The sequence below is a fragment of the Podarcis cretensis genome (assembly GCF_951804945.1).
Source record: "Podarcis cretensis genome assembly, chromosome: 1".
NCBI lineage: Eukaryota > Metazoa > Chordata > Lepidosauria > Squamata > Lacertidae > Podarcis > Podarcis cretensis.
In genome coordinates, this window is record NC_137170.1 from 4,760,972 (window position 1) to 4,785,836 (window position 24,865).

Consider the following 24,865-nt stretch of genomic DNA (forward strand, 5'->3'; position numbering starts at 1 on the left):
TATGCATTTTTGTTGGAATTATCAGACATTGTAAACACACTGCCTTTGGGAGGGGAGCATTCGTGACCCATGGCAGAGAATTCCATTTCGTGTGTGTCCCCCCCCCCCCTTTAAAAAATACTCTACCATTCTAGGAGTCTATGGTACCGATTTACCAGTTTTTGTTTACAAAGTTCATGTGGGTTTTTTTGTTTTGGTGCTTTTGCAGAGTTCTCCATTCCCCACCCCCCACCCCTTCTAATTTTTTCCTCTTGAAGAAGAGGTTGAAGAAGAGCAAGAAAACGCAAAGCCGAGCCTTTGAAAACTCCCGTCTCACAAGATAAAAACAAACCTTTATTTCCAAAACATGAATGGCATTACAGTTCAGTTTGAGGGAGGTTTGAGCGTGGGGTACATTCATTAGGCGCAGCCCCCCCAAGGGCTGAAGGGACAGCTGGCAAAATGGCGCCCCTCAAACCATACCACGAACGGGCGAACTCTCGCACATGGCAGGATTTGTCCCTTTAAATAAGAAGCTGTCCACGAGAACAAAAAGGGCACCCACGTCTCGTCAGCCATCACTACTTCTTCATTCTACAACCCCACCCCGCTGTCCTAACCGACAGTGGCTCCGACGAGTGGGAAAGATCAGGTTTAGTCGATGCAGTTCAGTGCAAAACGTTGGATAAAGAGCTCATAGCCCTTAACACAATGCCCTCCTCCCGCCTACAAAACAAAAATGATAAAGTGCTCCCAGTGCATTGTAAAACTCTTAAAAGCGGAAAAGAAAAGGGGTGGGTGAGGGGGTGTTAATAGCGCGATCTGCCTTGGGTGGGTGAAGGAGGGCAGCACAGAGTTCGAGACATGACTTGTTTCACCCGAGTCAGGGATCAATTGATGGCGGGGTGGGGTGGGGTTCCTAGTCACACATTAGCTTGGGATAGGGAGGGAGAGAGAGCGCTTATAGCCAATATGGCCTTTTTCAAGAGATGCTTAAAATTTGGCAGCTGTCAAATCTCACATGTCGACACTAACATGTTTACGAATCCGCCTCCCCCCCCCCTTGCAAAATGGCCACCCTGACAGGGCCCTGATTCAACGCTAAAAACCACAGTTTACTGTTGCAAGAGAACAGCTCGGGTGCTTTTCCCTACCGCAAAGCGCGACGTGAGGTTTCCTTCAAAACACAGTTTATGAAGCTGGCTTGTTCCAATCAGATTAGCCACAGGTTAGCACTCGGACACAATGCTAAACTGGTTAATTTCAATTTTAAAAAGCAGTGAAAGCTACATTGGAGGAGGAGAACACAAGTCTGTCAGGGTGGGGGCCCTAGGTTTGGCCCTGTAACACTAAACTAGAGTTTAATGCTATTATCTCAATCTGCAGCCACTCTTGAAAAGTTGCCAGCACTTCGGTGTGACTTCAAAAACTGGTGTAACATGTAGTTTTCCTTCTCAATCTGTGAACAGGAGATACACCCATTATTCCAGCTAGATATCCTCACGGGGTATCAGAATGAGCTTGCGAATTGAAAGGGACAGCTACACAGTTCTACCCCCGGGAAGATATCTTGAGGTCTGAAAAGCAAAAGAGCTGCTGGAATGAGAAACGTTTCTCTCCTAAGCAAACGCTTACAGATGGCACCTGAAGTTTTGCTCCATGAGTACCTTGAGGCGGGGAAATATCCTTTTTGTCCTGGGGCTGTTAAGAGTCTGCTAATGGAGATGAACCTCCACACATTTCCCAAAGCAGCCTGTGAACTAAGTCCCAAAGAGCAGCAAAATGCCCTGGTTGGTCAGAGTGAGCTGAACAGAAAAAAACAGAGTCAAGAAATCTGTGCAAAGTCAAGAAATCTGGGGCAACCCAGCCCAATGGGCGAGGAATAAATAATAAAATCATTATTATTAATATTACACAAGACGTCTGAATTTGTGAGCACAGCGCTAGGAATGGGCAAACGTCTCCCAGCAAGTCTTTGGCAAGTTAGCATCACTTGGAAGTGGAATTTGCTGACAACCTTGATGGCTTTAGGCCCCCAAAACAGCTATTTTCCAGCACATGACCTCAGCCCAGGGGTGTTTATTTTGGGGGGGGGGGGTTGGACCCACCAGGTGCCACTGAGCTACAGCTCCCATAAGTCCCAGCAAGCACAGCCAATGGCCAGGGATGTTGGGAACTATAGTCCAGTTGATGGGTGAAAGATTCCCCAAATCTCTGAAGAGGCTGAGCTGCAAGCAGGTATTTGGGTGAAGAGCTTGTGCAAGAACCTAAATTTGTTCAGGCATTTTCGCATGCACGACACCCCCCCCCCCCAACAAATTTTAAAACCGGCACTTTTTGCTGAAGTCACGTTCACTTTGAGCACGCCTGGCCAAACTTGGCCCTCCAGCTGTTTTGAGACTACAATTCCCATCATCCCTGACCACTGGTCCTGTTAGCTAGGGATGATGGGATTTGTAGTCTCCAAACAGATGAAGGGCCAAGTTTGGCAAGATACTGCCTCCTACCTCTCAATGTTAGGGATAAATCACCTGGTTCTCGAACGGCCTGAGAAGCAGAATGCACGCAACCTGGTGGAACAGAGAGCTCCAACTCTGGGTCTGAACTTCTACGCAATGGGGACATGTCTTCATTCCGTCACAAGGGAGCAGAATCAGATTTTTGCAGCCAGAAGGTGGTGGAAATGACCCAATATAAGAAGGGGTTCATCCAGCCTGCCTCTTGACCCTTAGGGAGTCTTCACTTCATCCCAATACTATCCACTCAAGAGTGTACATTCCCAGCTTGGATTTTTAAAAAATGGACGGATTGCAGCTTCTCTAGACAACACAGCTGTGTGCATTATAAACAGGCAACCGCCCCCTATCCCCTTCTCTGCTGAAAAGTATGACTGCCATGAACTGCAAAATCTTCCAGAAGATGAATCAATGGCTACACTTCTCTATTAAGAAGAAGCAGGGAGGAGTAAAGGAGAAGAGGCAAAGTTTTCTTCAACTCTGTTAGAGAGTGCAACCATACTTTTTCTCCATTGCAGATGACAGTGCTATTTCGTGATTGCTAAGCAGTCCAAATGCTAACCGTGCTGCTTCCCGGCTGCTAAGCGAACCCTAAGAAGGCTCTCCCACCCCGGACCACACCTGTAGCTGGCTGGCTAAAAGCAGCCGAGGTATCAACCTCAGCTGCCTCTGCAATATCCATAGCAAGCAGGCAACTGGTCCTCATGGAGCCATTCTGTCTTAAAAAAAATAAAAAAGCACCACCGAGTAACAGCTCTGCTTTCCCCAGTGTGTGAACCAAGTTTTTTAGTTTTATAAATCAATGCTCAACATAAGTCAGTCGGTCACAAGGGGCTTCAAACCACATGCAAAAAAATATGAAGAATTGGTTTCAACAGCCCCAGGAATAAACAGATTGATAGCAAAGCATAGCTGCAAGGTAACTTAACCCTTGTGAGACCACGACACTTGTGCCACACTTGTTAACATTCTTTCTTTTTGTGTTATGGTTTCCCCATTTTAAAACTCTGAAAAGTTTGGAAGCAAGGAATTCCCCACCCGACCCGAAACGTCCCCACCGTTAGTACGCAGAGATGCTCCAGTCATCGCAGGAAGACCGAACAAACTTCCCCAGCTATGGATGTGCAATTAAAAGGGTTACCCAGAACCGTCTTCCCGAGCTGATGGAGACAGTTGACTGGCAGGGAGAAGGAGCATTCCTTGGGAAAGTTCGGTTAAAAGTGCAAATTATCAGCCATCAAGGTCTGCCAGCAAAGGTCTGTGCTGCTGTTTTCGGTTGCCAAGGTGGTATCCTTATCTGGAAGGCCCGACCCACTGAAACGAAATACTATAGGGCTGTGGTTTGACCTCGCCGGCTTCCATCATTGCAAGTACCACTTGGCAAGAAGAGTTGGCTTTGCAAAGCCCCCGTCCTTCCGTTCCCATGTCCCGGAAACCTCGGGAGTCGCGCTAGGTATTTGGGGACCCAGCGGGGAGCTGCCGCCCGAGTCCTGCGCACCTGGTTGGAGCCCTGCTCCGTCCGCTTCCCACCCAGGCGCAGCCCCCCAGAGGCACGCGAGTTCCAGTCCTACGGCACCAGGCGGGGGTTCGGGTGGCTTCTCGAATCCAGGCTCCCGTGGGTGAAAAGCAGCGGGGCCACGTCCATCGGAGGGGCCACCAACGGCGGGATCATGACGCAGCTGTCGCTCCCCGTCAAGGAACCGTACCAGCCGGAGCTCTGGGGGGTAGCCAAGCTGCAGAGAAGGAAGGAGGAGGGAAGTCTTGCGGGTCCGGGAAAACCCATCCAAAACCAAATGCACCAATGAAGGAATGGGTTTCCCAAACCCAAAACTGACTGTGCAGGCAGTTTGAAACTGCACCAAAATCCTTATTTTTCCTTAGCTAAAATGCTTTAACTTGAGCTCGTGAGCCAAAAACCCAGCTGTATAAACAAGAGCTCAGAGCCCTCTCCTTTATCAGTTTGTGACGGCAAGAATGGCCTTGACTGTGCCAGTAGAACAGGGAAGACACGTCTGTGCCTTATATCCTGACCACAAAGGTGCACAGACTTAGTCTGGGAACAGCGCCAGAGGGTGTTCTTGGAGATGGTGACCTCTTGCTCCAAGATAAGAGTAGGAACAGGAAGATCCTTTTACGGTCAGAAGTACAGGAAGGAAAACCCTTTTATGGTTAAGAGTGCCGGAGCAAGAACATCTGTGATGTCAACCTGCGTGTATAGGCTGACGTGGCTGGATTCCTGGGGAAGGGGGGAGAGGGTGCCTGGAGGATATAAATACTGCATGAAACTTGTCATTTCTTTGGACTTGCAGTGGACACACCACGCAGCTGCCTTTCTGCTGTTCTGGAGAGCAGAAATAAAGAACACTTTCTCTGAACCAACCCTCGGTGTCATTTGACTTCCTTCCTCCTGTCCAGGAGCAACGCAGACCCAATCGGTGAACTCCAATAAGGCTACACCTAAACCAGTGAATGGCCAAACTTGGCCCTCCAGCTGTTTGGGGACTACAATCCCCATCATCCCTGACCGCTGGTCCTGTTAGCTAGGGATGATGGGAGTTGTAGTCCCAAAACAGCTGGAGGGCCAAGTTTGGCCATGCCTGACCTAAACGGTCTTGGCCCACTGTACCTGAAGGAGTATCTCTGCCCCCATTATCCAGCCCAGACACTTGAGGCCCAGCTCCAAGGGCTCTCTGGCAGTTCTCTTTCCGTGAGGCAGGGTGGATAAATATCAATGATTTTTTTAAAAAATAAAAAATTGGATTCTTTAAAATTTAAATCAGGTTTTTTAAAATTTAAATCAGGTTTTTTTAAATTTAAATCAGGTTTTTTAAAATTAAAATCAGATTTTTTAAATTTAAATTGGATTTTTGTAATAAAATGCTTTTGGAGGAAAAATCTTTCTAAAGGTAGTTTTCTATTTAAGTTACATTATAGTATATTTACATTACGTAAGTTTTTCACGTGTGCTAAAACTCAGTCTTTTTAAATAAAACAATTGTTTAACCACATCAGTTAACAAACATATGCTATATTGTTATTGTTTTAGTTAAATAAATTGTTTACATTATTAAGGAACTGATTATTTTTCTCCTTCCAATAAAGCACAGCAGAAAAGTTATCCAAATATAAACAGTTAACTGATTAAACCTCACAATAATTTCATAATTACCTGTCTATGTATTTCTAATAGTATGACCAAATCAATAAATTTTGATATTGTATAAAAGCTACTCTGAAAATTTATTATTCCAAAAACGTAACCTTCATCTGGTTGTAAATATTAAGACTATATCAGCAAGAATGAGTATTTGTGTAAAGAAAAAAAAATTAAATCAAGTCTTACTGATTAGTGATTTAAATTGTGATTTAAATCCATTTGATTTAAATCAAATCCACCCTGCTGTGATATTATAAAGAACCAGGTAGAGGGCCTTCTTGGTAGTGGCACCTGCCCTGTGGAACACCCTCCCATCAATGAAATAAACAACTACACAACTTTCTAAAGCAGGCATAGGCAAACTCGGTCCTCCAGCTGTTTTGGGGACTACAACTCCCATCATCCCTAGCTAACAGGACCAGTGGTCAGGGATCATGGGAATTGTAGTCCCGAAAACATCTGGAGGGTCGAGTTTGCCTATGCCTGTTCTAAAGCATGTGCTCTACCCACTGAGCCATACAGCCCTTCCCTACGATTTGAAGTGGGCTGCCGACAAAACGCCCTCTCCCCCCGTCAACCACGCTACCTTCCTCCGCTGAGCCTCGGAAGGTCGTCGTCACTGTCGTACCGCCTTGGATTGTCGAAGAAATAGGCGCGGGAGTTGTAGCTGTGGCTGTTTATCATTCCAGCCGGCGCCTGTTTGGTTAAAAGAGGCTGTTAGCTAAGTGAGCAAAACAGACAGCGATCTTAGAACATGGGTCTGGGGTGCAGACAGTCTTGGGAAGCATCCCACTTAGGGGGAGATGGGGAGGAAAGTCTCTTTTAATTTCCTTTTCCTCTTTCAGTGGGGGAGGGGGAACCTTGCAGAATTTGCAACGTTTGCTTTGATGTAAAAATGTGTGGAGCTTAGCATTAGCTGAAAAAATAACTCGTTAAACGAATGTGCTGCCAAAGAACTGTAGCACACAGCCCCCTGTTCTGGAGTAAGCATATCAGTATGGAATGAATGATGCTTTGCAGGGTTAAAGAAAGCGAAAAATGGTGTAAAAAAGAGGTAATATACATTAGACACAACAACCTAGAAAGAGAAAAAAAATTAAGGTCTTAGGAATGAAGGACAGAAGTCAGTATGTATATACACCGTATTTTGCACTTATAAGACGTACTTTCCCCCTCCTAAAAAGTACAGTGGTACCTGGGGTTACATGCTTCAGGTTACAGACACTTCAGGTTACAGACTCCGCTAATCCAGAAATATTACCTCAGGTTAAGAACTTTGCTTCAGGATGAGAACAGAAATTGCGCAGTGGCAGGCCCCATTAGCTAAAGTGGTACCTCAGGTTAAGAACAGTTTCAGGTTAAGAACGGACCTCCAGAACGAATTAAGTACTTAACCCGAGGTACCACTGTAAGGGGAAATGTGTGTGCATCTTATGGAGCGAATGCAGGCGGGAGGCTCTGCTCAGCGCTCTCTTTAAAGAGCCGCATGGAGCGTGTGTCGTCCCTTATTTGGCGGGAAAGTCCCTTATCCCAGCGCCGTGTCCCGCTGCTGTCCCTTATTGATGATGTCCCTTAAATTTCCCGGCTTTCAAAGGAAGCAGCTCCTCCTGCCGGCCAGGGAGGAGGGAGGCTCCAACTGTGTTGCTTGGCTGCGTTGCTCACCTAATAAGGAGTCTAAGAACGACTGGGGGGTGCAGCTTGCATGTCTTGTGCCGATCAAATCAGCCGCGTTGCCTGGGGACTCGCCTTTGCTCAGCGCTTCTCAGCGGAGAGGTGACGGTGGTTTTCCTTGCTGCATCCCCTTTGCCGGGTTGCTGCACTGTGGGAACCACCACTTGAGGCTTCGTTTGGCTGCTGGCTGGGCTTTCTGCCTTTGGCTTGGAGGGGCTCAGAAGTCGAACATACCTGCTGTCAGGGACTCAGCGGGAGCGCAGGGAGGAGAGGAGATGGAGAGCGAGGGGGAGCAATCCGAGGGCAGCATAGGAGAAGATGACAGCAGCCCGATAGATTCCGTGAGCCTCTCCAGCGAATCGGAAGATTCACAGAAGGGGGCGCCGATGGGCAGGGCAAGGGGGGACCCAAGGGGGACACCCCAGAAGCAAGGGGCCAGCGGGGACTCCCAGAGCAGCAGTTGGAAATCAGGACCAGCTTCCCCACCAGAGCGTAGTGGGGGGGAGGAGTCCCAGGTATCAGAGCCCACATATTCACCACCAGCGAGAGAAGATGAGTCAGGGTTGGCCACGCCTCCATCGGAGAGCGAGGGAACGGTCAAGAGGAAAGTTGCAGGCTGGGCGCGCGCGCCAAGTTCAAATGTACAGGCGAGCGGCACAGAAGGTAGCCTGGATAGGGAACCAGGTCCTAAAGCCCGCCGGAGGGAGGGGGAAGAATCATCAGGGTCAGCGTCAGAGGAATCCAGAAAGGATGAAACCCTAGCGGGCAGGAGGGCCCAGAGGAGAAAGGAACTTAGGAAGAGGTGGAGCAAAGCGAGAGTGTTAAACTGGTGTGGAAGGGGAGGAGACTCAGACGGGACTTCGCCGGTCTAAGGTCGAGACGTAGAACTGCGCGCTGCGGCTTTAAAATGGAAACTGCACCTCAATAAAGACTTTTGTACATAACTACAGCCTAGCGTTGGTCCTCTGTGAGCTGGGACCTGGAGGCAGCTCTGACACCTGCGCTCTGAAAATCCCTTATTTTGGCTGCTGATCCCTTATTTTTGAGGCTGCCGGTCCCTTATTTTCAAATCAGTTGACAGCTATGGAGCCGCACACAAACTCTGTGCGTTCTTTAAAGGGAGTGCGGCTCTTGGGGGAGCCTTAGCCGTGCACAGCCTCTCCTGGGCAAGGGGAGCCTTCATCCATGCAGCTATCCCTGGCTTTTGCAGGAGGTGGGTGAAGGGACAGAGCGCGCGGCTGGCCCTTCCCCCACCTCCCAGAAAAGCCCCCAAGAGCTGCGCTCCCTTTAAAGAGCGCACGGCTCTTCCGGGAGGTGGGGGGGAAGCCAGAGGCTTTCTTTTGCTGAAGCCAGGAGGGCAAAAGGGATCGGTGCGCACCGATCCTGGCTTCAGGGATAGCCCTGCAGAGCCTCCTGAGCGAAGAGGGAGTAGCGTTCCCTCTTAGCTCAGGATGCTTTGCGTTCCTTTCTTATTTCTTGTTTTCCTCCCCTAAAAACTAGGTGCATCTTATGGTCCGGTGCGTCTAATACAGCGAAAAATACGGTATATATGTAATGATTAGATTTGAATGATTATATGGTTTTATTTGTAGATGTGTGTTTCTGTTTTTTGTGTTCTTTTTCCCTCTTGTGTTTTTTTCTCTTGTTTCTACTGTTTTATTTTGGATTCAATGTTTGTAATTTTTGTTGTAATTTTGCACTGAAAAAAATAAAAAAGAAAGAAAGAAATGTAGTACACACACCCCCCACCGCCAAAATCCTATTTTGGAGGGATTTTATCTTACGCACAACAAATACAGACTCCTGAAACTCCCTCTCAGTGGTGAAACTTTGTTTTCCCCATGGTCTTCAATACCCCACCAAACAAATATTAAGCCTCTCTTGGATATACTGTGCTGCTTCTTGCCACTTCCATTACTTCCGCTCTATCAATTTGTTTGATTTGCTTCAACAAAATCTTTAAAAAAAATAATCATTTCCTTTCGAAGCGGTCTTCACAGTTTGAGGGGCACGCTCTGTTTTTAACTGGGAAAAGTAGATGATCCGTGCAAACCCTGTGTGATCGTACCAAGTTCTGTGCAATCCTCTGAGCCCGGAAGAAGAGAACCAGGAATGTTGTAGGGACAAATTCCCAGAGGAACAAGACGACCCCAAAAACCACGTATTCTTCGCTTCCGGCTTCTTCGCCTCGAACCTGCGGGAACAGGGCATGGATTCAAGTCCAGCACTCAAGGAGATGGGTTACAGTGGCCAGGGGTCAGCATACCTCTTCAGCGGGGGGCTGGTCCACTGTCCCTCTGACTATATTTTTTTGGGGATAAATGAATGAATCCCTATGCCCCACAAATAACCCAGAGGTGCATTTTAAATAAAAGCACACATTCTACTCCTGTAAAAACACCAGGCAGGCCCCACAAATAACCCAGAGATGCATTTTATGAATAAAAGGACACATTCCGCTCATGTGAAAACACGCTGATTCCTGGACCGTTCGGGGGCCGGATTTAGAAGGCAATTGGGCTGGATCCGGCCCCCAGGCCTTAGATTTGCCTACTCATGGGCTACGCTGTGTCTGGGACTGTCCTTGATGACTGTCCTACGAGTACAGACTTCCATTGCGGGACACCTCTTATTTAGAAGATTCAGGAACGATAAGAGAGAAGGTACTTTTCAACATGGTGCACAGTTAAACTATGGAACTCATTGCCACAGGAGACCATGACAGCCGCCACCACCTTAGATAATAATAATAATAATAATAATAATAATAATAATAATAATAATAATTTGTTATTTATACCCCACCCATCTGGCTGGGTTTCCCTAGCCACTCTGGGTGGCTTCCAACAAAATACAGTGGTGCCTCGCAAGACGAAAATAATCCGTTCCGCGAGTCTCTTCGTCTAGCGGTTTTTTCGTCTTGCGAAGCAACCCTATTAGTGGCTTAGCGGATTAGCGCTATTAGCGGCTTAGCGGCTAAGAGGCTATTAGCGGCTTAGAAAAAGGGGGGAGGAAAGCGAAAAAAATCGCAAGACTCGCAAGACGTTTTCGTCTTGCGAAGCAAGCCCATAGGGAAATTCGTCTTGCGAAGCGCATCGAAAAACGGAAAAACCTTTCGTCTAGCGGGTTTTTCGTCTTGCGAGGCATTCGTCTTGCGGGGCACCACTGTATTAAAATACAACAATCTATTAAACATTAAAAGCTTCCCTAAACAGGGCTGCCTTCTGGTGTCTTCTAAAAGTCTGGTAGTTGTTTTTCTCTTTGACATCTGGTGGGAGGGCGTTCCACAGGGCGGGTGCCACCACCGAGAAGGCCCTCTGCCTGGTTCCCTGTAACTTGGCTTCTCGCAGCGAGGGAACCACCAGAAGGCCCTCGGCACTGGACCTCAGTGTCCGGGATGGATGATGGGGGTGGAGATGCTCCTTCAGGGATACTGGACCTTTGAGGCCGTTTAGGGCTTTAAAGGTCAGCACCAACACTTTGAATTGTGCTCGGAAACGTACTGATGGGCTTTAAAAGAGCATTGGACAAGTTCATGGAAGAGGAGAGGGCTATCAAGGGCTGCTAGCCACGAAGGCTGCACTCTGCCCCTACAGTTGGAGGTAGCAAAGCTTCTGAATACCGGTTGCAGGAAACAACCTTGGGGCAGAGCGGGTCTTGTGTTCGAATCCTGCACGTGGGTTTCCCACAGGCATCTGCTCAGCCAATGTGAAGACAGGATTTCTGGACTAGACGGGCCACTGACTCTTCTTCTGTTCTTATAAGGAAATTCGGAAACACCTGGATCAAAGTCCACTGACCTTATCCGAAAGGTTATCCCAGCCGTAGTTGAAGGGGCTGGGCACGTGGTCCGGCGAGATCGCCACCGCCACCAGGTTATAGAAAGCCCTCGAGGAGTACAGGAGGACGACGACAGAACCCACAAGCAAGGCTTGGCAGACAGATGTGCCCTAGTTTTTTTTTTAAAAAAGAAAAACACATATACACTGAAAGAGGGCATTAAAAATACAGCACGTTGGTGCTCAGATCTTTCTTCTTAAGTGGTTGTTTTTACGCTGGGTAAATTGTTCACGAGAGAACTGAACCAGAAGAGCTGCTCATCTTTCTTTCTTTTAAGAAAAACAGCTTTTAAATATTTGAACATGCCAAATTCACAAAGAATCAGAAGCGACAGAGAAGGAATCTCTTACTCTACCAGCCTCGAAGATGGAGAGGATGCTCTTACTACCCTATGTAATGACTGGTTGGCACAGACACTTACCGTATTTTTTGCTCTATAAGACTCACTTTTTCCCTCCTAAAAAGTAAGGGGAAATTTGTGTGTGTTATGGAGTGAATGCAGGATTCAGAATATTTTTTTTCTTGTTTTCCTCCTCCAAAAACTAGGTGCGTCTTATGGTCTGGTGCATCTTATAGAGCGCGAAATACGGTATTTTTAGACACAAGATAAAAGCAACCGGTTCAGGCATGGAGCGGGGGGGGGGGGGGGGGGGAGCCGCGACGCCATGTCCTTAGAGATTGTCGCCCAGGGTAGAGACCTGTCTGTTCTCGCTTCGGTTAAGCCCGTAAAGCTCCGTGCACAACGGACTGTGTTCCATGAATATTCTATGCTAATTGATGCAAATTTATTCAGAGCTACTTTGGTGTGTTTTTTTGCCCATTCTGTACGGACAGCCTGCTCTTCCAGAAGCAGATACGTGTTGGAACTTGAGAAATGGGCTGCAGGGTCACGGAACGTTCACAAACATTCCACAGAGGCAGGAAAGGGACAGAGTCAGAGAGGCAGGTAGCGTCCATAAAAAGAGTTGTGGATGGGTAGGGAAATGAAAGTGGCTCTTACTCTGCTGTCACATAATAATAATAATAATAATAATAATAATAATAATAATAATAATTTATTATTTGTACCCCGCCCATCTGGCTGGGTTTCCCTAGCCACTCTGGGTGGCTTCCAGCAAAAGATTAAAAGTACATTAAAACATCGGTAATTAAAAACGTCCCTAAACAGGGCTGCCTTCAGATGTCTTCTAAACGTCAGAAAGTTGTTTATTTCTTTGACATTTGATGGGCGGGTGTTCCACAGGGCGGGCGCCACTACCGAGAAGGCCTTGTTCCCTGTAACCTCACTTCTTGCAGTGAAGAAACCGCCAGAAGGCCCTCAGAGCTGGACCTCCGTGTCCAGGCTGGATGATGGGGTTGGAGACGCTCCTTCAGATATACAGGACTTCAGATATACAGGAGCTTCATCTGCTACACAGGCTGATAAACAGCTGCCCTGGACACAGAATTAACCTGCGCCTCCATGGACAGCTGTAAAATTCATGTTAAATTGCTGTTTTAGGAGTTGTTTTTAAAAGTCTGGAACGGATTAATCCATTTTGCAATCCTCTCTATGGGAAATCGTGCATTGGTTTTGGAACGCTTTGGTTTTGGAACAGACTTCTGGAACGGATTAAGTTTGAGAACCAAAGTAATAATTAATAATTAATAATTAATAATAATAATAATAATAATAATAATAATAATAATAATAATAATTTATTTATTATTTATACCCCGCCCTTCTGGCTGTACCAATTTTCCACTTTAACAACCACACCCTACCTTTGCGGAGACCAGCCACTCAACGTCACTCATTGGAAATGGGAGAGTTTAAGGCGAGGGAAAATAACAACAATAACAATAAGAACAACAACAACAGCAAGAGCAACAACAAACCAACCCACCAACCCTTGCTGTCCCTTACCTTGGACTCAAGGTAAGCATTGGCCGAAGACATTTTGGACAGCTTGCACATGAAACAGGCTAGCAGCACGGCGCAGAGAATGAAGAGGCTGTCGTTGATCAGAGCCCGGGTGTACACCGTCCACCGCAGCTGGTCCTCAGGGAGGTTGCCGTGCACCAGCAATGCGCACGTCAAATTCACAAAGACGAAGAGGAGGCTGGTGAGGATGGAGCCCACGTACAGGGTGGCCCTGGAAACAGAAACAGAAGGTTATCCCATCTGTGTCCCAACATGGAGGCCTTCTGGTCATTGGACCGCAGTTGCTGTCTTGTTTGATGCTGCTGGGAGGAAAGGGACGTAGCCAGGGCCGGATTTAGGTTTGATGAGGCCCTCAGCTACTGAAGGTAACGGGGCCCTTTATATGTCCAGCTGTCCTTTGTCAACAACAAATTGTCACTGGTTTTTGTGTTGAATATATGCTATATGGAAATTTATGCACCTGATAGGTATCGAAAGCCATTTGCACATAACAGTCCATGCAGAATGTAGGCACCCTATATATAGAAAGGAGCAAACCAGTGATATTTGAGGGAGCCAGGCTAGCAGGCGGGGCCCATGACTTACATCACAGGAGCCTACACAACACAAAACACTGTTACTGTATGTAGGTTTTATTTCATTTGTTTTTTAATCTTATCGTTTGGAAATGTACATCCAGGTTTTCTTCCTTTAAATTTTTTTGGGGCCCCCAAGAGAGTGGGGCTCTAAACTATAGCTTGTTTAGCTTATATGTAAATCCGGCACGCGGATGGCTCTGTGGGTGACGCTGTGGGTTAAACCACAGAGCCTTGGACTTGCCAATCAGAAGGTCGGCGGTTCAAATCCCCGCGACATGGTGAGCTCCCGTTGCTCGGTCCCTGCTCCTGCCAACCTAGCAATTCGAAAGCACAAAGTGCAAGTAGATAAATAGGTACCGCTCCAGCGGGAAGGTTCGCCAGAAGTGGCTTAGTCATGCTGGCGACATGACCTGGAAGCTGTACGCCGGCCGGCTCCCTTGGCCAATAAAGCGAGATGAGCACCGCAACCACAGAGTCGGCCACGACTGGACCCAACGGTCAGGGGTCCCTTTACCCAACTAATGTGTTACAAGGCACCCCCCCCCAAAGGTTAGACTCACTTGTATTTGTTGAATTCGGCGGCACACTTCACTTTGAAGATCACCTGTTCAGAAAGAGAGAAAAAGTGAGTTTGGGTGAGGTTTTCCCCTATTCCATCATAGGACTACCTCCAGACAGCCTTTACGTTGTGCATTTGTGACGATGTACCAACTTTGTCGGACTGGTCATGTTTTTCAGATGCCTGATTATCGTTTTCCAAAGCAATTATTCCATTCCAAACTTAAAAATGGAAAGCGTAATGCTGGTGGTCAACAAAAGAGGTTTAAAGACTCTCTCAAGGCAAATCTAAAAAAATGTAGTATAAACACTGACAACTGGGGAACACTGGCCTGTGAGCGCTCCAGTTGGAGAACAGCCTTTCCCAAAGGGGTCATGGGCTTTGAAGACACTTGAACTCAGGACGCAAGGGAGAAACGTGCTAAGAGGAAGGCACGCTTGGCAAACCCTCACCGTGATCAACTCCTGCCCGGGAACCAATGTCCCCACTGTGGAAGGACGTGTGGATCCAGAATTGGCCTCCACAGTCACTTACGGACAGACTGTTAAAACCGTGTTTATGGAAGACAATCTTATTCGGTTACGAGGGATCGTCAAAGAAGAAGAAGAGGAGCTTATCCCCATGATGCACGAGGAAACCAGGACCTGTTTTCTTTTCAATTTTCTGCTAGGAATGAGTCCCCCTGAGCAGTTTGCCCCAGCGTTCCAGTATCCACTCTGACAGCTTCAGCTGCTGTTTCGATCTGGAGAAGTGTGAATTTTGGAGCCTGGCTGTATTTCTGGTCATGTCTAGGTTTGAATAGTGTGAGTTAAAGGACATAAGAACCACCTGCTGTGTTAAGTTGTGGGTGAACAGATCAGACGACACAGCGATTCTTCAGGCAGCTCGTTTATTCACAGGCCAGAACAGAACTGAACTGAAGGGTTCAGCCAGCCTGCTTATATAGAGCTCAACTACAACGCAACAGTAACAACTTTCTGTAACTATCCAATCACTGAACGTCACTTTCAATCCCTTATTTGCATATGTGGACCTGAGTGAAAACTATCTACAGTATCCCCCTGCTGGCCCAGGGTGAGAACTTCAGTACATAACATGCTGGATCCGGCCAGTGGCCCCTCCAGCCCAGCATCCCATTATCACAGTGGCCGACCAGTTGCCTGTGGGAAACCAGCAAGCAGGATTAGAGCACAAGAGCCCTCTCTCCCCTTCTTTTGTCAGGAGCCAGAGTCAGGCAGAAGTCAACAATAAAACAATAAGATGCTTGGCAAATCCACACCGTGATCAACTCCCGCCCGGAAACCAATGTCCCCACTGTGGAAGGACATGTGGATCCAGAATTGGCCTCCCACTCTCACTTACAGAAGAAGAAGACGATAAGCAAGTCAATTAGAAGAAAAGAAAAACTGAAATATGGTATATATTTATATTATTATTTGTTTAAGTTTTCGTACGTTCTCACGCACGTTTTATTTGTATTTTCTTGTTTGGTGTTTTGTTGTTGTTTTTCTTTTGATTCTGTACTATTGTTTTCATGTTTAGTTTGACAAGTGTGTGTGTGTGTGTGTGTGCGCGCGCGCGCTGTAAATAAACTCAATATAAAAACTAAAAACTAAAGCAAGCCCGCTTTGCGTACTGTTTGTGCATGCATTAAGTTTCAGGGCAGGCATACCACTTTGTTTCATAGATTTGTAGAATTGGAAGGGACCTCCAGAGTCATCCAGCTGAACCCCTTGCAATGTAGGTTTCTGATCCTCCTTAAATCTTCTGTAAATCCACAATACAGCCTTCACTCAGGGAAACAAGGCCAGAAACACATTCCCTCTTCCTCCTTAATGAATGTAAGTAAGAGCCTTCTGGACGAGAACAGAGTCCCATTTATCCCATCCATCCTCTTGTGGCTTAGGGCCCCCATATTTACGGGACCACTTCTCCTGGTCTGCCCCGCAGAGGACCTTAAGGTCCACGAATAACCATAGTTTAGAGGTCCCGGGCCCTAAGGAAGTCAGACTATCCTCCACCAGGGCCTTCTCAGTGATGGCTCCGACCTGGTGGAATGCTCTGTCCCATGAGACCAGGGCCCTGCAGGATTTAACCGCCTTCCACAGGGCCTGTAAGACAGAACTATTCCACCTGGATTTCAATTCGAACTTAGCCTGATCTTTTATTCCCCTTCCTTCCCTCCCCCTCCCCCTTTTTATGAAGATTACCCGCTCTGGGATCCCACAGCTAATTCTCCCCTGGTCTCCTCACTGGCCCAAATAGGACTAATTTAGCCAGCTAGCCCTGGTGATCATCTAATGTTTATTGGATGGATTTTGCCCCTAAATGGAATTTTGAATTCTGAATTTATTGTTATTCACATTTTATACGGTATTTTATGCTGTTTTTTGTTGCATCAGTTAAGTGTTTTAAATTTGTTGTTAGCCGCCCTAAGCCCGGTTTTCTGAAGGGCGGGGTATAAATAAAATTATTTTATTATTATTATTCTCACAGTCACCAACCAGATACCTATGTTGAGAACCCTGAAACCAGGACTGGTGCTGGTAGCAAGAGAGGGTCCGAACCTCCATGAATTTCTCCAATCTTTTTGAAGCCAAGCTGTTGCCCAGTTTGGTAAAATTCAGAGTTGAACCAAGCACAAAGGAGAGTTGCTCCATCTCTGTGATTTTTGCTGTTGTTTTCTGAGCGCTTTTCAGCTGTGCAATATCCTTTCTGCGGTGAGCTGACCAGAACGGCACGCAGTATTCCAAGCACGGCGGCACCGTAGGTTTGTGTAATAACATTTCACAGACTGGTACAGACACATATGCACACAGAGTGCTGTGCATGTGTGTGTGCGCGCATGAGACATAGCTGTCAACCGTCCCTTATTTGGCGGGAAAGTCCCTTATCCCAGCGCCGTGTCCCGCTGCTGTCCCTTATTGATGACGTCCCTTAAATTTCCCGGGTTTCAAAGGAAGCAGCTCCTCTCCCTCCCTCCCTGCCGGCCAGGGAGGAGGGAGGCTCCAACTGTGTTGCTTGGCTGCATTCCTCACCCAATAAGGAGTCTAAGAATGACTGGGGGGTGGAGCTTGCATGCCTTGTGCCAATCAAATCAGCCGCGTTGCCTGGGGACTCGCCTTTGCTCAGCGCTTCCCAGCGGAGAGGTGACGGTGGTTTTCCTTGCTGCATCCCCTTTGCCGGGTTGCTGCGCTGTGGGAACCACCGCTTGAGGCTTCGTTTGGCTGCTGGCTGGGATTTCTGCCGTTGGCTTGCAGGGGCTCAGAAGCTGAACATACCTGCGCTTCGAAAATCTCTTATTTTGGCTGCTGATCCCTTATTTTTGAGGCTGCTGGTCCCTTATTTTCAAATCTGTAAGTTGACAGCTATGGCATGAGAGCAAAAAAATAATAATGCCTGAAAGCAAAGAAAGCCGAAATACTGAATATCTGAAAAGGGAACTACCCAAGGGTGGGACACCATGAGAACGGACCGCTGAAGTAGAAAGGCCTTTGGCCTCATCTAGCTGCAGGGATCGTCTTATGGGTATGCAAAAATGCAGAGCTGCCGAGGAAGGGAAGAAGAGAAACAGGGAGGGGAATTGTGCAAACTGTACACACTGGAGTTCTTGCTTCTCATCTGTGGTGCTCTGTGCTTTGTGGTGGTCCTATGCTAAGGTTAAGGCTTTTTGGGACATTATTTACAATGAATAAAAAAAAAGATACTAAAATATAACTTCAGTAAAAAACCAGAGGCATTTTTATCAGGGCTAATTGAGGAAGAAATTTATAAAAAAGATGTAAATTTATTTATGTAAGCCACAACGGCAGCGAGAATCCTCCTGGCTCAAAGGTGGAAGCAGCAAGAACACCCTACATTGGAAGACTGGAGAATAAAAATGGTAGAATTTGTGGAGTTAGCGAAGCTGACGGGGAGAATTAGGAATCAGCCCGAAGAAAAATATCAAAAGGCCTGGAGCAAATTTATTATTTACCTGAAAGAAAATTGTACTCATTTAAAAACGTTTGTAGCATTAACGTGAAATGTTTTGTAATGTGAAAATAAGATGTTGATTTGTAAACAAGAGTGTGATATTTTAAGGTGACTACAGTGGTGCCTCGCAAGACGAAATTAATCCGTTCCGTGAGGCTCTTCGTATAGCGGTTTCTTCGTCTTGCGAAGCAAGCCCATTGACAGCTTAGCGGATTAGCGCTATTAGCGGTTTAGCGGCTTTTAGCGATCAGCTGTTAAACGGCTTATCAGCGGATCAGCTGATAAGCGGCTTAGCGGCTTAGGAAAAGGGTGAAAAAAGGGGGGAAAACCCGCAGGAACTCGCAAGACATTTTCATCTTGCGAAGCAAGCCCATAGGGAAATTCGTTTTGCGAAGCGCCTCCAAAACGGAAAACCCTTTCGTCTAGCAGGTTTTCCATCTTGCGAAGCGTTCGTCTTGCGGGGCACCACTGTATAGGATAAAGAAATGACTACAGAAATGCGAAAAATATGTTATAGATTATAGGGATGTCAGAAAGAGATAGAAGGAAGTCTAAGCTCATCTTGAGCAAATAATATAAGTTGTGAATATGTGTATTGAATTAAATGAAATATGGAAAAATTCAATCAAAATTATGATAAAAAAAACAAACTGTGGTGCTCTGTGCAAGCTAAAGAATTCTCTACAAAGGAGATGGTGGCAGTCGTGGTTTCTGCTTAATCATTCCCTAGCAGAAGACAAACTGGCATTCTTGGGCAACGCAAAGCTTCCTGACTCGGTATTCCAGATCTGTAAAAGGGACCAGTTCTCCAGCAAAATCTTCACTGCCCCCTTCCATGACATGAACTGTAGCTCATGGAACTGGGGCAAGCTCCCGATATCCGATATTAATTATTATTATTATCATCCATCATCATTATTATCATTATTACCGTATTGGCCTGAATATAAGCCTCACCTTGTTTCCAAATTCTGACCATGAAAAGTTAAAGCGCGGCTTAAATTTGTGACCTTACAAAAATTGGCTTTTACGATCTCGCTGCTGAAACAGACATACGACAAAACAGAATGGGTGTGATTGCCTGCAGAATTTTAAGGGAGTGGTTTATATTTGGGGGCGGCTTATATTCGGGCCAATACGGTATTATTTGTTCAACTTATACACCGCCTTATATGGGGGACGCGGGTGGCGCTGTGGGTTAAGCCACAGAGCCTAGGACTTGCTCATCAGAAGGTTGGTGGTTCAAATCCCCGCAATGGGGTGAGCTCCCGTTGCTCGGTCCCTGCTCCTGCCAACCCAGCAGTTTGAAAGCACGTCAAAGTGCATGTAGATAAATAGGTACCGCTCCGGCGGGAAGGTAAACAGCGTTTCCGTGTGCTGCTCTGGTTCACCAGAAGCGGCTTGGTCATGCTGGCCACATGACCCGGAAGCTGTACGCCGGCTCCCTCGGCCAATAAAGCGAGATGAGCGTCGCAACCCCAGAGTCAGCCACAAGTGGACCTAATGGTCAGGGGACCCTTTACCTTTATTACTGCCTTATACCCGGAGGTCTCAGGGCAGTTCACAACAAGACCACAACAAATAAAATCAAACCAAAAGCAGAAACCCAATACCTCCCCCCCGCCCCCGGCACAAAACCACTTTCTAAAACTTTGTTGGATGTCAATAAGATCAACCAAAGGCCTGGTTAAAAAGGAACGCTTTTGCCTGGCGCCTAAAGGTGTGTAATGAAGGTGCCAGGTGAACTTCCCTGGGGAGAGCATCCTACAGACAGGGAGCCACCACAAAGAAGGCCCTGTTCTTGTTTTGCCCCCCTCTGGACCTCTAGAGAAGGGGGCACATATCCATGCATTTTTTTTTGTTCCCAGTTACACCTCAGTTGCAATTTGGATTGCATTGGCTTGATCTCCCCATCCCTGACCCCTGAATTTTTATGTGGCAACAACTCCTTGGGGACAGGGGTCTTCTCCAAAATTAATCCGCAAATATGCCCAGGCTTGAGCAATGCTCTTCCTTTCTGAGTAAGTGTGCACAGGATATGCTCGGGGTTAATCATCAGTCTCAAGTTTTCCTTCTCTTTGATACTGTCCTGTCCATGCAGCCAGATTTTTAGACCAGTTTCCACCATCTATCTCTAGGGACTGAAGCTAAGAATCCTTGCTCTGTAGTTAACTTGAGATGTGAATTCATAGCTCATAGAGTTCAGGAGGAGACAATTGCGGCAGATTCCACCTCAAGCTGCCGTTTTGAAAGCTGGCTTCACCCTTTAAAGTCTGGTTGCAGAAGAGGACCCTGCAAGCTTGAGATCAACAAGATATTTCCCCCTCCTTCAGAACTAGTGCTTCTAATCTGCAGATTTGATTTTAAAGAGCTGTTACATCAGTTAACCCTGTAGTCTAAAGTCAACGGGCCAGCCTCGCTGCTGCACCCCATAATATATCAGCTCACTCTTTAGACCTGCAAACAAACTGAATGCAGTTTAAAAATGTGGAGTGCAGATACACCTAGGAGATCACTGTGAGACAGAAGGAGCTCTGTCCTTCTCTAAACTCATTGGTCTCAAGCCGCTCTGCTTGGTTCCCCATGCTTCCAGATCCTTAATTAACACTAGATTCTGAGGGGAACACCATGGAGAAAAAGCTTGTCAAATACCGTATTTTTTGCTCTATAAGACTCACTTTTTCCCTCCTAAAAAGTAAGGGGAAATGTATGTGCGTCTTATGGAGCGAATGCAGGCTGCACAGCTATCCCAGAAGCCAGAACAGCAAGAGGGATCGCTGCTTTCACTGCACAGCAATCCCTCTTGTTGTTCTGGCTTCTGAGATTCAGAATATTTTTCTTCTTCTTTTCCTCCTCCAAAAACTAAGAGTGTCTTGTGGTTTGGTGCGTCCTATAGAGCGAAAAATACGGTACGTTTTGGGGAGCCCCCAGAGGCAGAAAATCCAGAAATGAACTCAACCCCCAACTTACTAACCATCAGGGGCAGAGTCCATTGGAAATTGACCTATGCACTTTCCAGGAGGGCACAGCCAATGGGTGCATAACTTTGCATGCCAACATGCTCTGTGGCTCAGTGTCAGAGCATCTTCCCTGCATGCAGGATGTCCCAGGTAACCCCAGGTAGGGCAGGGAGCAGGCTCCCATCTGAAACCTTGGAGAGCTGTTGGCTGCCAGTCAGAGAAGAGAGGTCCTGCCATGGAACACAGCTTTTCTTGTTGCCTTTACTGCCTCACACGGGACGTGGGTAGAGCTGTGGTCTAAACCACTGAGCCTTAGGCGGTTCGAATCCCCGCGACGGGGTGAGCTCCCATTGTTCGGTCCTTGCTCCTGCCAACCTAGCAGCTCGAAAGCAAGTGCAAGTAGATAATTAGGTGCCACTCCGGCAGGAAGGTAAATGGTGTTTCTGTGTGCTGCTCTGGTTCACCAGAAGTGGCTTAGTCATGCTGGCCACATGACCCAGAAACTGTCTGTGGACAAATGCAGGCTCCCTCAGCCTATAGAGCGAGCTGAGCGCGAAACCCCAGAGTCGGTCACGACTGGACCTAATGGTCAGGGGTCCCTTTACCTTTTACCACCTCACAAGTAGTCATCTTTACCCAGGAGGGAATCAGGGGACACACAAAAGGTTAAGAGCAGGGGTCAGCAAGGTTTACCTCGCCTGGGCCGGTTCCCTCCAGCAGAGAGCCCTCTGTGGGTGAGAGTGTGCGCATGCAATGCGCATGCCCGTGATTCCCAGTGTCTGTGCATGTGCAGACTCAATTTCTGGCGCCGTGGAAGCGAGTCCCCGCACCACGCTGGTTTAGCACCGTGTGCAGGGACTTGCCTAGTGGGCGGTTCAGTTCATTGGCCGGTTAAACAAGTCGTGGCCCATGGGCCTTAGGTTGCCAACCCCTGGTTAAGAGCCTGCTCTTCAGCGAGGTCTGGGTTGACGCTTAACAACTTTCAAGCCCAATACTCTTAAGTCAGACCTTCTGACGAGCAAGACTCTTCAAGCGCTTCTCTTCGATAGCCTTAAAACCTTGCAACCGGTATGTCATGTTTTCGTAACAGCACTGAAACCAGCCAATATCACCCTGATCTCTTAGCTTGCCTTCACAAGGATTATGGGATGCCTATGGGTGATGCCGGGAAGCAGGTGGCATTGTGGGTTAAACCACAGAGCCTAGGGCTTGCCGATCAGAAGGTCAGCGGTTCGAATCCCCGTGATGGGGTGAGTTCCCGTTGCTCGGTCCCTGCTCCTGCCAACCTAGCAGTTCGAAAGCACGTCAAAGTGCAAGTAGATAAATAGGTACTGCTCCGGCGGGAAGGTAAACAGCGTTTCCGTGCGCTGCTCTGGTTCGCCAGAAGCGGCTTAGTCATGCTGGCCACATGACCCGGAAGCTGTACGCCGGCTCCCTCAGCCAATAAAGCGAGATGAGCGCCGCAACCCCAGAGTCGGCCACGACTGGACCTAATGGTCCCTTTACCTTTTATGGGTGATGCCACCTGCAAATGTCACCTCCTCTCCTTGGAAGGTGTGGCACAGTATTTTGCGGTCCATCGATCCTATGTACACCCATTTGAAGAACAACACTAGGCTCAACGGTGCTAGAGGATTGCAGCCTTAAGGTTGCTACTCCTGCATCAACTCTCATTCGCCACCCCAGAGAGAGCCTTACGAAAAAGCAAGCCTTGAGAAGTCAGTGCTTATTTTTTACTGGGGATAACAGCCTCTCTCTCACTCGTGCTTATCACGTGAACATCCCTGGGAGAATGAAATCATTGTTGACACCGCATCCTAAGTGACAAGACACTTTTGCACACACAGAGAGGGAGTGTTGCTTGAGACCCAAAGAAACACACCCACCAAAAGAATGGAAATTTTAAGGAAATTCAGCCAACTGCTGTAGAGTGGGGGGCATCATCCTGTTCAGACAAGGGGTGCCAAAACTGAAATCGGGAGAGAGGAGGAGGTTTGTGTTCAAGGCTGTACGTAGGTCCTGGGTACCTGCCTGGAAATAAGCCCCAAAGAACCTGGTGTAACCTACTCCCAACTCAACAACGAAGGGGTTGCAATGCAATATGCTCAACTGAACATCCAAACCTTGAAGCCAGATAATTGAATGTTGTTTTGTTTTGGGAGACAGGAGGAGTTTGCAGGGGTTTGGAAACAGCTGATCCGCAAGACACAGGGTGGGAGGGGTAGGAGATTAACCCCAGCAGATGGGGGGGGGGAGCCACAAAAATATTTCAGTTCTGACCCTTTCATCTTCTGGATTATAGAAAGTGGCAAAACTCGCTTACAGTTTTTAAAAGAATAGAGTTTCCTAGGATGCTGATGTGGAGATGCCATCAAAAGCAGGTAAAATGGGAATAGGGTTAATAGCCAGATCCTTTCAAAGGTCTTGACACTGAAGAAGGAGAGAAAGCAAAACAGGGAGAGGAGGAATGCAGCAACAAGGGTGGGGGGGGGAGAGAGGCTCTGGAGCGATGACGTAATGGCTGACAGCGCTCCCTGCCCCAGCAGAGACAACCTGGGAGGCTGTTGCTGGTACTCTGCAAGCACTGGCCCCTTATTTGCAAGAAGAGGGAGAAAAAAAGCACATATATTTTACATGCACATCTAGAACTACAAGGGCTCTGTACAGCAAGCCCGGGTGCGCTTGCAACCTCTGCAAAAACTGCAAGAGAGATCACACAAGCTAAGGCTTGCAGGGGGAAAAAAACCTTTTGGGTTTCTCCAACACCAGGAGGAGGAAAATCCATCCCAAGTTTTTTTGCAGATGCACCAGAATGTGGTAAACAAGAAGAGGCAAACAAGCCGGAGGAGGAGGAGGAGGAGGAGGAGGAAGGGGGGGGCGTGCCTGGGCTGCCGGGTGCGCGCGCGCTTGTTTTGTTCTGCTGTTTTTAAAACACCATGCAAAAAAATCCAAACACACATAGATTTATTTGTAACACAGAGAGACGCCCCCCCCATCCCTCCCCAGTGCACTTACCTCTGCGAAATAGAGATTGAGGAGGCAGCCGGCGGCGAAGAGGAGGCAGACGGGGAAGCAGAAGAGCAGCCAGCGGGGGAAGGGAGGCAGCCGGGGCTGGCGGTGGGGCGGCAGGAGGGCGCCCTGCAGGTAGCAGGAGAAGAGGACGGTGCGCAGCGCCGCCCAGAGCAGGCAGAGGAAGAGGCAGACGGTGCGGTAGCTGAGCCGCTTCTCCCGGTAGTAGAGGAGCAGCCAGAGTTGCAGGTAGGCGAAGAGGAAGAGGCCGGCGTAGAGCAGCGTGTGCAAGGTGCTCAGTCCCAGGGCCAGCGGGGAGCGGGGATCGGGGCCCGGATCGGGGCCCCGCAGCACCATGGCACCCCCGGGGCACCCTTGGGTGCCCTGCAAAGTAACAAATCGGGGGGTTGTGCAAAGGGGTGCGTGGGTGGGTGGGGTGCAAAACTGGGGGGGGGGGGAAGGGGTGCCTTGCACCCCGCTATGGGGAGGCTCACAGCTCCATGCAAATCCAGCTTCAAAAATAATCCATATATATCAATATATTTGCCCTGCCAGTGAACCAACCTCCCGCCCGCCCGCTCGCCTGCAGCGCCGGCTCGGCTCTCCCCGAACCAGCCAACTCTTCCCTCCCTCGCTCCAGCTGCGAAAGAAACAATCAGCTGAGCGGCCGCGGCGATTTGAGGCGCTCGCTCCGGGC

General features: G+C 48.0%; 2 protein-coding genes across 2 annotated transcripts in view; one reads left to right on the forward strand and one right to left on the reverse strand.

The window, feature by feature from the left end:
• Nucleotides 1-312: 312 nt before the first annotated feature.
• On the reverse strand, nucleotides 313-24,804 carry GPR137C (G protein-coupled receptor 137C). The gene is made up of 7 exons (XM_079955421.1): nucleotides 24,175-24,804; nucleotides 14,226-14,269; nucleotides 13,070-13,298; nucleotides 11,124-11,273; nucleotides 9,392-9,517; nucleotides 6,239-6,348; nucleotides 313-4,228 (listed from the first exon to the last, which is right to left on the reverse strand). The coding sequence occupies exons 1-7, from the start codon at nucleotides 24,523-24,525 to the stop codon at nucleotides 4,063-4,065; spliced, it is 1,176 nt and encodes a 391-aa protein (XP_079811547.1). The 5' UTR covers nucleotides 24,526-24,804; the 3' UTR covers nucleotides 313-4,062.
• Nucleotides 24,288-24,865, forward strand: part of TXNDC16 (thioredoxin domain containing 16) — a 48,210-nt gene continuing 47,632 nt past the window's right edge. The window contains exon 1 of the mRNA XM_079988645.1: nucleotides 24,288-24,417. The gene's annotated coding sequence lies outside the window, so the exon portion shown is untranslated. The remainder of the gene's footprint in view (nucleotides 24,418-24,865) is intronic.

Coding starts and splice junctions, on each gene's coding strand:
- GPR137C (XM_079955421.1), bottom strand. CDS start 24,525: ATGGTGCTGCGGGGCCCCGATCCGGGCCCCGATCCCCGCTCCCCGCTG. Junction 6,349..9,391: donor AGAGGATTGCACAGAACTTG/GTACGATCACAC, acceptor TTAACCAAACAG/GCGCCGGCTGGAATGATAAA. Junction 4,229..6,238: donor CCGAGGCTCAGCGGAGGAAG/GTAGCGTGGTTG, acceptor CCTTCTCTGCAG/CTTGGCTACCCCCCAGAGCT.